Here is a 14,010-nt window from a genome sequence, read left to right on the forward strand (position 1 = left end):
CGTAGACAAAAATAACAACAGTAAAATGACAAGATCATATCTGATCGAGCAGCAAGCCTCCGCCCTGCTCTGAATGAGTCAGTCATGATGATAAGACTGTTATGTGACTGAGCACTGAGATTTGATTTTCACTTTCAGTCTGTGGCACATTTACAGGAATCCACGTGATATCTGGACAGCAGGTTTGGTTTCCTTTTAAATTGCATCTGATTTAATGGTGCTAAAGCTATAAACTCAAAGCTATAAACTGATTTCAAAACAAACCTTACAGATTCATGAAATCTAAATCAGGATCTTAATATCAGTCATCAATGATGACTTTTTATTATTTTTCCATTATTAAAGGGAGGCGATCGTAATGTTATTTTGTACATTTTTAGAAGTTCCTATTATTTATTCATTTCTATTATTAGTCGATTATTAGTCACCTCACCTGGCTATCAACATTTTCCCCTTGTTCTTCTGGTTTAACCACACCTGTGATCATATCATGTGCACTTTTAAAGGACACTTTGTACCAGGAAATATATCTTTGAGATATACACACGTAGGCAAAATTGTTGGTACCCTTCCGTTAAAGAGAGAAAAACCCACAATGGTCACTGAAATAACTTGAAACTGACAAAAGTAATAATAAATAAAAATTCACTGAAAATTAACTAATGAAAATCAGATATTGCTTTTGAATTGTGGTTCAACAGAATCATTTTAAAAAACAAACTGATGAAACTGGCCTGGACAAAAATTATGGTACCCCTAGAAAAGATGTAAAATAATGTGACCATAGGGACATGTTAAACTAAGGTGTGTCCTGTAATTAGCATCACAGGTGTCTTCAAACTTGTAATCAGTCAGTCTGCCTATTTAAAGGGTGAAAAGTAGTCACTGTGCTGTTTGGTATCATGGTGTGTACCACACTGAACATGGACCACAGAAAGCTAAGGAGAGAGTTGTCTCGGGAGGTTAGAAGGACAATTATAGACCTTCATGTTAAAGGTAAAGGCTATAAGACCATCTCCAAGCAGCCTGATGTTCCTGTGACTTCAGTTGCACATATTATTCAGAAGTTTAAGGTCCATGGGACTGTAGCCAACCTCCCTGGACGTGGCCGCAAGAGGAAAATTGATGACATATTGAAGAGACGGATAATACGAATGGTAACCAAAGAGCCCAGAACAACTTCCAAAGAGATTAGAGGTGAACTCCAAGGTCAAGGTACATCAGTGTCAGATCGCACCATCCGTCACTGTTTGAGCCAAAGTGGACTTAATGGAAGACGACCGAGGAGGACGCAAATCATAAAAAAGCGAGACTGGAATTTTCCAAAATGCATATTGACAAGCCACAAAGCTTCTGGGAGAATGTCCTTTGGACAGATGAGACAAAACTGGAGCTTTTTGGCAAGTCACATCAGCTCTATGTTCACAGACGCAAAAATGAAGCATCCAAAGAAAAGAACACTGTACCTAATGTGAAACATGGAGGAGGCTCGGTTATGTTCTGGGGCTGCTTTGTTGCATCTGGCACAGGGTGTCTTGAATCTGTGCAGGGTGCAATGAAATCTCAAGACTATCAAGGCATTCTGGAGCGAAATGTGCTGCCCAGTTTCATTAGTTTGTTTTTTTAAATGATTCTGCTGAACCATAATTCAAAAACAATATCTGATTTTCATTAGTTAATTTTCAGTGAATTTTTATTTATTATTACTTTTGTCAGTTTCAAGTTATTTCAGTGACCATTGTGGGTTTTTCTTTCTTTAACGGAAGGGTACCAACAATTTTGCCTACGTATGTAAATACTCTTCAGACACCTGTGAGTCAGAGAGAGGCTGACCATATCTGATCGAGCAGCAAGCCTCCGCCCTATCAACATTTTCCCCTCGTTCTTCTGGTTTAACCACACCTGTGATCATATCATGTACACTTTTAAAGGACACTTTGTACCAGGAAATTAATTAATTAATTAATTAATAATAGACTGTGTTATGTGACTGTTCATAGCACTGACATTTGATTTTCACTTTAAGTCTGTGGCACATTTACAGGAATCCATGTGATATCTGGACAGCAGGTTTGGTCTCCCTCTAAGCTGCATCTAATTTAATGGTGCTAAAGTGAATGCAAATCTAAATCAGGATCTTAATATCATTCATCATTTAATAATGATGAATTTTTATTATTTTTCCATTATTAGAGGGAGGCGATCGTATTGTTATTTTGTACATTTTTGGAGGTTCCTACCTCCTAAAAACGGAATACATTTTATAGGATTGTTTCTCTTAAAAACCTCTCATATTGTTCAGATAATCCTTAAATAAACCCTTATGAGGACAGGTAGGATCGTCTCAAAATAAAAGACAGAAGAAACTAAAATATTTTTTTAGGGTTAAACTTGTGGAGATAAACAATTAAAACCATCTTACATACACCATTAATGTAGACATGAATTAACCTCAAATTTGCATCTTAATTGCAAAAAGCTGGTTCTTTAAGACACAAATTAAGGTGTGGTTAACTGTATGTATTACTGTATTTTGTACATTTTAAGGGGATTTACACATTCAAAACACTTTAATCCATTTTTAATTAAGGTGAAAGATCTATGATTTTACATTTTAAGGGATCCCTTAAAATGCAGGCAGGTTCGCTGTATAATATGTAATATGCAGGTGAAGATCTCATGAGTCAGTTGAATCACAGAAAAGGAAAGAAACAACAACAGATCTTTCTTTATTGTATTACATGTAATGTATAATTGATTGCAGATAAGTTGCGTGAAAGTAAGAAATCCTTGCATTGATATTCCATGTGTTTTCATTTCACTGATATATAGCTTACCATGTTATGTTGACTTGATATCAATAAATTACAATATGCAAACCATCACTGCCCAAAGACTATTTCATAGTTAGAAATGACACAAAATATTTTAAATCTGAGAATTTGGTAGTTTTAGACAATTACATTGTGAAATATATAGTAAAATAGAGGTATATTCCTACAGTAAAGTAGTAGTATTTTTGTTTTATTTTTTTTAATTTTGTTTCTGCACAATCTCCTGCTCCATCATCCAGTAGTCCAGATGTTGGCGGTAAATGCACCTCTAAGCTGGTTTGCCAACCGCCAATAAACACCAAAGAAGAAGAACTTTAGGCGAAGTGTGCAGCCAGGAGGATTGACTCCTCACGCTTCCCGTAGCAGGTTGGTTTGCTCCAACATGGCTGCCATGAGGAGCTGGGTGACTCCTGGTTGCCTAACAAGATGTTTCCTGATACAGACTGGACAACAGAGCCGAGGCAGCATCACCATCTCACACATATGGAAGCACGTAGGTCTCCTCTACAGTTTCACATCTGGTTCTTTATCCCTGCTGCTGAAACAAAGACACAAACTCTGACTTCTTGCTGCTAATGCTATGCTATGCTATGTTATGCTATGAGTGCAATGCCTTCTGTGTGACTTTGACAGTGACAGCCTAGCTACCACAGCATTTATCCAGGAGTAAAGGTACTGAGGCTGTTGCTCTACTATTGTTCTACTATTAGTTCAGCTGTGGCTTAAGGGTTTAAATCTAAGCTAGCTACCATGTTGTTTAGTCTAGATCAGGGGTCAGCAACCATGTGTGTCTTTAGCTCCTCTCCAGTGGCTCCCTGTGGATTTATAAACATGGAATGAATAACTGTTTTTTTGTTTACATTTTCATTTTATTTATCATTGTGTGTAGGGTATTAGGGTATTGAGGAAAAAAAAAAAATCTGAGATTTGAAGAATAAAGTAATAATATTACGAGAATAAAGTCGTAATATTTCGAGAATAAAGTCGTAATATTTCGAGAATAAAGTCGTAATATTACGAGATTAAAGTCCTAATATTACGAGAATAAAGTCATAATATTTCCAGAATAAAGTCGTAATATTTCCAGAATAAAGTCGCAATATTACGAGAATAAAGTCGTAATATTATGAGAATAAAGTCGTAATATTACGAGAATAAAGTCATAATATTACGAGATTAAAGTCCTAATATTACGAGAATAAAGTCGTAATACTACGAGAATAAAGTCATAATATTTCCAGAATAAAGTCGTAATATTTCCAGAATAAAGTCGCAATATTACGAGAATAAATTCGTAATATTACGAGAATAAAGTCGTAATATTACGAGAATAAAGTCGTAATATTACAAGAATAAAGTCGTAATATTACGAGAATAAAGTCGTAATATTGCGAGAATAAAGTCATAATATTTCCAGAATAAAGTCGTAATATTATGAGAATAAAGTCGTAATATTTCGAGAATAAAGTCGCAATATTATGAGAATAAAGTCAAAATATTTCCAGAATAAAGTCGTAATATTATGAGAATAAAGTCGTAATATTTCGAGAATAAAGTCGTAATATTACGAGAATAAAGTCCTAATATTACGAGAATAAAGTCATAATATTTCCAGAATAAAGTCGCAATATTACGAGAATAAAGTCGTAATATTACGAGAATAAAGTCGTAATATTACGAGAATAAAGTCATAATATTACGAGATTAAAGTCCTAATATTACGAGAATAAAGTCGTAATACTACGAGAATAAAGTCATAATATTTCCAGAATAAAGTCGTAATATTTCCAGAATAAAGTCGCAATATTACAAGAATAAATTCGTAATATTACGAGAATAAAGTCGTAATATTACGAGAATAAAGTCGTAATATTACGAGAATAAAGTCGTAATATTACGAGAATAAAGTCGTAATATTATGAGAATAAAGTCGTAATATTGCGAGAATAAAGTCATAATATTTCCAGAATAAAGTCGTAATATTATGAGAATAAAGTCGTAATATTTCGAGAATAAAGTCGCAATATTATGAGAATAAAGTCATAATATTTCCAGAATAAAGTCGTAATATTATGAGAATAAAGTCGTAATATTTCGAGAATAAAGTCGTAATATTACGAGAATAAAGTCATAATATTTCAAGAATAAAGTCATAATATTTCCAGAATAAAGTCGTAATATTATGAGAATAAAGTCGTAATATTTCGAGAATAAAGTCGTAATATTACGAGAATAAAGTCATAATATTACGAGATTAAAGTCCTAATATTATGAGAATAAAGTCGTAATACTACGAGAATAAAGTCATAATATTTCCAGAATAAAGTCGTAATATTTCCAGAATAAAGTCGCAATATTACGAGAATAAATTCGTAATATTACGAGAATAAAGTCGTAATATTACAAGAATAAAGTCGTAATATTATGAGAATAAAGTCGTAATATTGCGAGAATAAATTCATAATATTTCCAGAATAAAGTCGTAATATTATGAGAATAAAGTCATAATATTTCCAGAATAAAGTCGTAATATTATGAGAATAAAGTCGTAATATTTCGAGAATAAAGTCGTAATATTACGAGAATAAAGTAATAATATTTCGAGAATAAAGTCATAATATTTCCAGAATAAAGTCGTAATATTATGAGAATAAAGTCGTAATATTTCGAGAATAAAGTCGTAATATTACGAGAATAAAGTCATATTATTACGAGAATAAAGTCGTAATATTGCGAGAATAAATTAATAATATTTCGAGAATAAAGTCGTAATATTATGAGAATAAAGTCATAATTGAGATAACTTCTGTTGTGATTTGACGCTATACAAAAATAAATTGATTTGATTTGATAATATTACGAGAATAAAGTCCTAATATTATGAGAATAAAGTCGTAATATTACGAGAATAAATTAATAATATTTCGAGAATAAAGTCGTAATATTACGAGAATAAAGTCATAATATTTCCAGAATAAAGTCGTAATATTTCCAGAATAAAGTCGTAATATTATGAGAATAAAGTCATAATATTAAGAGAATAAAGTTGTAATATTATGAGAATAAAGTTATAATATTACGAGAATTAAGTTATAATATTATAAAGTAGTAATTGTATGTGTTATTTTTTTATTCTCATAAAGATTTTGTACAATCATATTAAACAGCGAAAAGAAGAAAGTCCTCATATTTAAGAAACTGTAGCCAAATAATGTATCATTTTTAGTTAACAAATGACCTCAATGATTAGCTAGCTATCAAAATATTTGCTTATAATTTCTGTCACATAATCGCTTAATCGACTGGATCTTTTGTTTCTGCTTTGTTTCTGCTCTGAACAGGTCCAACTTAGAAAGCAGATGCGATTTATACCCATGAAAGTTCGATAACCCTTCCTTTTACAGTCCCTTAATTACTAAATATTGTATGAGTAGGAGTAACAACTCAACTTCTATGCATGTGTGACCAGTTTACGTTGGTAATAACTCAGATATAATTGCGTACTTTCTAGGAAACTAGTCAACTAATTCTTGGAAACACAAGGTGTAACAGAGGAGGTGTTTTGAAGAATTGGTTGCCGAGTTTCCTATAAAGTACGCAATTATATCTGAGTTATTACCAACAAAGAACTTAGTTCAATTGGTAATAGTGAAGGCTTTTCTTAGTATTTCAGCTGTGTTTTTTTTGTATTTACCTACTTATTAATCAGTGGTGATTACTCAATAATACACTACTATGCACCATGTATTTACTGGGTAAATACTTGGTGATTAGGGGACTGTAAAAGGAAGGGTCACCGAAAGTTCCAGTTTAGCTGAACCCAATCTGTTTCACAGCTATGCGATGCTGTGTGATACAGAAACATCCCTCACATGTGACATCAGGTTGTAGTTTATTGTGTAAAGCATGTACTTGGCTGACACTCTGTCCCTCTGGTTCACAAACAGCGGTTACTCCAGAAGTCCCATCTGCACACAGTGTTTGAGTGTCGCAGCCCTGCCGCCAGGACTCTGCTGGGCCGCAGACAACATGGGAAGTTCCTCTGGGTGAACGCCGTGGCAGTCAGGCACAACAGCTCACAGGTGAGTTGGGAAAACAGGTGATCAGTCTAATGTGAAAGCTGCTGTTGTGTGAGATTTTATGACGCGCCGAATCTGTGCTGAAATATCAAAGTTAAGCAGCTGTTTGAATAAATCGTTACACCTGTACCTTTTTGTTTCCGATGATATTGCCAGATCCCACCTGAGGATGGAACCATGGCAGATCCAGTCCTGCAGTCCTCCCCCGTCTCTCTGCACGCTGACCCCGTCATCGCACACCCGATCACTGAACAGGTGGAGACTACATCTGAAGTTAAATCATCCATCTATCTTCGGTTACCTTCTAACTCGAATGATGTGATTCCATTTTCATCGATATTTTCAGATCCAAGTTGAAACCGTTTCCATGTCAGCACCACTACTGGACATCTCTCCTCCTCCTCCTCCTCCACCAGTCTTGGATTCCTCCCCTGAGCTTTTGTCCGCTGACCCCGCCGCTGTTTTCTCGCAGATGGCTGACGCTGCACCGACTGCAGTGGAGGTCCTACAGGCCGCGGCTACAGAAACCAGTTTAGCGGAGCTGGGATTGGCCGCCAATACACCAGTGGGGCTGATCCAGAACTTGTTAGAGTTCATGCACGTGGATCTTGGTTTGCCCTGGTGGGGGGCCATTGTTGTAGGTAAGCAACGCTAACTATAAATCAATACGTCAACAGTCAGGCATTCTGGCTGCTGTATTTCCTGCGTTCTTTCTTCTTCCTGTTTCTATTAATCCCTCCTTCTCTTGTAGGAACGGTGTTGGCTCGTCTGGCTGTGTTTCCAGTCATAGTGAAGGGCCAGAGGGAGGCAGCCAAGCTGAACAATGTCATGCCCGAGATGACCAAACTCACCAACAGGATGAATGAGGCCAAACAGAGTGGAAACAAATTTGAATGTAAAGTTTCGCTCTTCTTTCTTCATTGCATTTGTCTTTAAAGTCACAATTTAGATGTTTATGTGCCTCATCGAACTTGTCGTGAGCTGTTGTTTCGCATGTTACAGTTGCCAGAGCCTACTCTGAGCTGAACTTGTTCCAGAAGAAGCACGATGTAAATCCTCTCCGCGGCTTCCTAATCCCTATGGTGCAGGTCAGTTTCTCTCTTCATACTGGTTTCTCTGTTTATATCGCACTTGGCTATGACACCGTTACATTCACTTTCCAATAAGATAAAAAAAACAAAATATGTATCTATCTTATGTATCAAAGCAGGATTCATTTTCATGTCCGTGTTTCTATACATTGGCCTTTCGTGGAGACAAAAGATAATAAAATACGATCAACTTAACAATGAATACATTTCTTATGCACTGATGAAAGAAACATTCCATTTGTAGTTCTTCTGTGCACCTAAAACATTTCCTCCATTTCCATTCTTTTCTGAAAATCTAATTTACGTTACACTTCCACATCCATTTGTGACTGGTATATTGTAGATCTTCTGTATGCATAAAAGTTCTTTGCATCCAACCCAGCATCGACCAGATCTATAAACACATCCACAGCCACTTATGCATGATTTCTACTCCTGCGGCTGTGCACCTATGTGTTCTGTGCGGGCACCTCAGGCATGTATAGTACTGCGGCAGATTACACGGAGCATGTCATTTCTTTTTTGATAAGAACCCACGGTTTTCAAATCCTTCGTCGGGCAGTCTTCGATTTATTTGATAGGCGTGATTCAGCAGTTCCATATAAGTTCGGCCCAACACAACTCCATGGCTGGAAACAAAATGTGGAAGAGTTTGATGATGAAGAGGAGCTTCTATGCTGAGAATTAATAAGGACAAAAAGAGAGACCCAAATGAAAAGGTGGTATTGCAGCCTCTTAAAACAACCCGGCTCTGATGTCCAATCAAACTTCCGCGGTGCGTGGCGTGTACGTAGTCACATTTTTGAGGAGGTGTGCGTTGTTGAAGTATAAATTAGGCATTACTCTCCATTGAATTAAATCCTCCTTTCTTGTGAAAACTCAATTTACTCACAAGTCCAGGCGAAGGAAAATCGTTGAATGATTGTTTATTTGAAGATATAGATCACGGCAGGTAATTCTTATCCAAAGTTACATCTCCATTATTTATTATTATTATATATTTATGGTTTATTTGGTAAGTACAGATACAAAATACATAGCCGAACTGAAAACAGATATCCTGTGCAATGTATCATAGTGTTTATAGTGAAAGATATTTTGCAACACTCGTCCCTAGAAGGGCTTTTTTTGAAACTACTGCAGGAGATTAAAACAGTGAGGTAAAAAAAAAAAAAAAAAGGTTTTGACAGGATACGGCGAGATACAATAAGCACACATTAAAAAACATTTAAAAGCTAGACATGAGTACAGGTTTGTTGCTGAATTAACCAGGATCTGGTAGCTCTTTTGAAAGTGATGAGGTGGAACCTTAAAATTACCACTTGACGCTGCTCTGGTGGATCTGCTGCAGCTCTGTAATCGCGTGACATATTTGCAGAAAGGCTGAGGAGAAAGTCCATTTAAACATTAAACAATACCAACTTCATGTTCTATTGCGACTTGCATGACACTAATCACACGGTGAACATGTTGTTTCACCTTTTAAAAGTTTATTTCAATCTAAAAGTTCTGCATCTTACGAGCATGCGCACTAAAAACTGCCTTGTGGTACTATCACCTGTCGTATATAAACCTATATTCTAGCATTTAAAGACAGAATAATAACAAATATAAACATAACCTTTGCATGGTCCCCCTATAATACCCTATTTAAAATACATATTAAGACCAGAGGTTTGTCAGCTGTTTTCACAGTTAATGTCTGATCAGGACTAATCACTTCTCCGTGTGTTCCTCCAGGCACCAGTCTTCGTCTCTTTCTTCATCGCGCTGAGGAAGATGTCCTATCTGCCGGTGCCCAGCATGCAGACGGGAGGCCTGCTCTGGTTTACAGACCTGACGGCAGCAGACCCTTTTTATATCCTGCCTCTGGCTGTCACTGGAACCATGTTCTTCATCCTAGAGGTCAGCCAGCTTCTACACAACTTGTCACAACGAAAGATAGTAACTGTAAAAATGATATCAACCCTGAATCTGTATTTTTTTTCAATGCTCTTTCAATGCCAGCCAGAATAAACAAACAGCCCGCTTTGAGACTAACAGGACTATCATTGGGGTTGACAGATTTGTGTTAGATGGTGTTATGATCTTGTTTTTGAACTGTTGAATGTAATCGTGCTTTTCTTTAATAATCCCCCACACTGGCGCTTTGTCTCTTTTAGTTGGGCGCAGAGTCCGGTATCGACAACCCCAACCTGCGAGCCATGAAGACTGTGTTCAGGATCATGCCCCTTGTCATCCTCCCCCTCACTATCAACTTCCCCACGGTCAGTCTGCCATTCACCCACATCCGGTTTTGTTCCTAGTGGTTTAACCTCACATCACATCACACTGAAAGGGTAGGAAATGCATCTCAAACCTGCTGCTGCAGACTTTTCAGGAGTGAATTTGCCCTTTTTTTGCGTCGGGAGAGGGAAGAGATAATTTGTTTATACATTTATATAATAACCTTATTTTTCATTCACTATCTTCTCACTTTTTTTTCCTCATGTATTTTCAAAAATGACATCTTGGGGAGCTTTATTCATTTATCTTTCATGACACAACTGTCACTGCATCCCAAAATAAATGAGTTTGAATGAGCATGACGATGCCTTCACCTGGCTACAATCACTGCTGCCATGATGCACTTCTGTTACCACTAACTCTCTGAAGATGCTAATAATTCCACTGTAACTGCATGTGTCTATTATCACTGATCTTTGTGAATTGGACTGCTTTTTCAATGAGCTCATTCGCATAGAAAGGGGCCAATTTTGGCGCCAAATGTCTGCATATACTGTATTATCTAATTTAAATAGGAGCACAGAAGCACAGAGATGCTTTTTGCTTGGCGGTGCAGTGAGGGGTGCTTTGAGAATTACATGTTTTTTGTCTTATTTCTACAGGTTTAGCGGCTGCACAAACTGCGCAGTCCTTTTGTGAATTTGCCCCTCGGTGTCTGAAATCCTTTTTTTCCTCAAACCTCAGGCGGTGTTTACCTACTGGCTGACCTCCAACTGCTTCTCCTTGGGTCAAGTGGCCCTCCTAAGACACCCCTTAGTCAGAGAGAGGTTTAGGATCCCGGAGAGGATCAAACACCCGACCTCCGACCTCGCCCAAAATGAGGGCTTAATCGAAACCGTGAAGAAGGGTAGGTGTCTAAACTTGCTTCCAATAGATTAAGTCTTAAGGATTGTTTTTTTAGTAGTAACGTTAAACTACCGAGATATTTATGATTTGATTTACTACAACGCTGATTATTCCGTGTTGTAACTGTGGTTTTGGTCACCAGGCTGGAAAAACGCTCAGCTGGGCCAGCAGCTGGAAGAGAGAGAACGAAGAATCAAAAATCACCTGGACCTCGCTGCTAAAGGTCAGTCTCACCTCCACATAGACAGACTTTTTATTCCTTGTTTGACTTTATTTCAGCCACTGAAAAACAGCCGGCTGGGGATGTTTCTAAATGAGAATAAAGGATGAAAAGAAGTGGAAATTGAACAGGTGGAAAAACATATTGGCATGTGGCATCACAACTGTTATAGTTGGCTAACATATTTGATATTATCTGTATGTATGTATGCATAATAACTCCGTGACTTACTAAAAAGAAAGGTTTCTTATTAAAGGGATAGTTCGGGTGTTTTGTAGTGGGGTTGTATGAGGTACTTATCCATAGTCAGTGTATTACCTACAGTAGATGACGGTCGGCACGCCCCCAGTTTGGAGAAGCAGACAGGAGTTACCACACAGAAGCAAAACAAAGTACTGCTGTGGACGGGGCCGGCAGCAAAATTTATTTTAGCCACCTAAAAGAAAGGCCCACCTAGAAAAAAATCAATATCCATTTAAGTGTACGCTATATTTAGAGTATTTTCTAAAGTTTACCTTGCCGTCAGACAGCCCTTTCTGACGGGGAACTAAAGCCGTCGTATCCATCTGTGCTCTCGCCAAAGCCCGGAGTCACACAATAACACATACAAACTAACCGATCCAGGCAGCGATAGACCAGCAACCCCTGTGTTCCCCGTGTTTTTTTCAGTGGAGTCTGGTTGCATTGGCAAGAGAATAGATAACGGCTTCAGTTCCCCCGTCAGAAACAGACTGTTTAGCTGTCTGACGGCAAGGTAAAGCCGTGAAAATATTCTAAATATAGCGTACACTTAGACGGATATTGTTTTTTTTAGGTGAGCCTTTCTTTTAGGTGTCTAAAACACATTTTGCTGCCGGTTCCGTCCACAGCAGTACATTGCTTTGGTTCCGTGCGGTAACTCCTGTCTGCTTCTCCAAACTGGGGGCGTGCCGACCATCATCTACTGTAGGTAATACACTGACTGTGCATAAGTACCTCATACAACCCCACTACAAAACACCTGAACTACCACTTTAATACTGAGCTACTGGGATTTCAAAAGGACCTGTTGGATTAGTAGCTCTAACAAATGAATGTACTGCTTAATCAAAAGGCCATTATTGACTAATGTAGTACAGTGTACTTTGTGGTGTCTCGATGTATAAATGGAAGCGGTGCTCCCCCTTGTGGCCACAGCCAGGTATTGCATTAATAAGACCTGAAAAATAATTGTACGCGTATTAATGGGGATTATGAGACTGATAGCCAGCAAATAGTGTGATAAAACTAATAATTCATTACCTGAAACATACATACATTTGACGGTAACTTAAGAAATACTTTCTAGCTGGATATTCAGTTTGTACTTGTGTGAACACTGGTTGCAGCTCTGGAGACAGATGCACATTTTGAAGATTTACAGATGTGCTGCTGTTGAGTCCACAAGGCCTTAAAACTGTGATAAAGGACTCTGATATGAGTGTTTGGAGCTTTGCATGTAAACTTGTCCAGGCTGAAACCTGGAAGACTTTACAAAAATGAATTTGTCACAGCCTCTGCAGTCAGTAAGTACCTTACTGGTGTTTTGTTGCACTTCATTTTGTTTTTAATCTTCAGACTAGAACTGATGATAATTACTCAATTAGTCATTTTGACAGATTAATTGTTAAAGCATTTTTCTTATGCCAAATTAGTAAAAGTTCACTGGTTCCTGCTTCTCAAATGAGTGTTTTCTGTTTTTCTTTATCTTCCTGATAGTAAACGCTTTGGACTGTTGGCCAGACTAAATAAGACATTTGAACAAATTATTTAAGAAAATAATTGGTGGATGAATTGATAAGAAAAGAAAACAATTAGTTGCTGGGAACACTGTGTTTATTCCTTCTCATTTCCCAGTTTGTACATCCTCGATTCCTTTCCTCGCCTCGCCTCCTCTCCTCGCGTCTTAGCCCCGCCCACGGGAGATGCGAGCGGAGGAGGCGAGGAAGAGACACGAGGAGAGAGGAGTCGAGGCAACAAGCCTTTAACGAGACATCTTTGCCCTTGGAGCCGTCATTTTAAAGCAACGTCAGTTAAATATGACGCGTGGCACAGCTGCATCAGCTGTATCAACTTATGAATACAAAAGGAACAGTTACAGTTGTAGAATCCTGCCATGATTTGAGATTATTCCAGCTGTGTGTCAAGCCTCTTTCATATGTTGCAGTGCTGAAAATACTTCCGTAAAGGATACACCAGTGTTTCCTCGCTCTCAGCTCCTCCGGCAAGCCCCCTCGCTCCTCGAGATACATTGTAGGAATTGGGATGCCCTTCAAGATGGAGCGCTGCGACCGATTTCCGGGTCACAAACCGGAGGAGACGAGGAAGCACAAAATCGGGAAATGAGAAAGACCCTCTGTGTACTGACGTGTTTATACGTCTTCTCTTCATTTCTCTCTGCAGGTCCACTGAGGCAGACTTTTACTCACAATCCCCTCCAGCAGCCCCCACCCATGACTGCAGCATCAGCTAAAGACAAGCAAGGTAGTGACAAGGCGAGGCCATGGAAGGACACTATTGGATAGATGAGACATTATAATGATTTATGTACATATTTATGGATGGAAGAGAGGACAGTGTGGGAAAGGATTGTCATTATGTATTATTCTAATTAAAATCTGCCTCAAAACAACCAC

At 37.9% G+C, this 14,010-nt stretch overlaps 1 protein-coding gene across 2 annotated transcripts; it reads left to right on the forward strand.

The window, feature by feature from the left end:
• The first annotated feature begins 3,149 nt into the window (after nt 1-3,149).
• Nucleotides 3,150-14,009, forward strand: oxa1l (OXA1L mitochondrial inner membrane protein). Of its 2 annotated transcripts, none has more exons than XM_037758727.1 (11): nt 3,150-3,327; nt 6,782-6,916; nt 7,070-7,168; nt 7,386-7,554; nt 7,665-7,808; nt 7,916-8,001; nt 9,745-9,909; nt 10,167-10,271; nt 10,975-11,137; nt 11,279-11,359; nt 13,778-14,009. In XM_037758727.1, the coding sequence occupies exons 1-11, from the start codon at nt 3,217-3,219 to the stop codon at nt 13,897-13,899; spliced, it is 1,380 nt and encodes a 459-aa protein (XP_037614655.1). In that variant the 5' UTR covers nt 3,150-3,216; the 3' UTR covers nt 13,900-14,009. The 2 variants fall into 2 exon arrangements, with proteins under 2 accessions (XP_037614655.1, XP_037614654.1); XM_037758726.1 differs by having other exon boundaries at nt 3,151-3,327; nt 7,260-7,554.
• Nucleotide 14,010: the final 1 nt, after the last annotated feature.

This window comes from Sebastes umbrosus, chromosome 22 (assembly GCF_015220745.1).
Source record: "Sebastes umbrosus isolate fSebUmb1 chromosome 22, fSebUmb1.pri, whole genome shotgun sequence".
In the NCBI taxonomy this organism is placed as follows: domain Eukaryota; kingdom Metazoa; phylum Chordata; class Actinopteri; order Perciformes; family Sebastidae; genus Sebastes; species Sebastes umbrosus.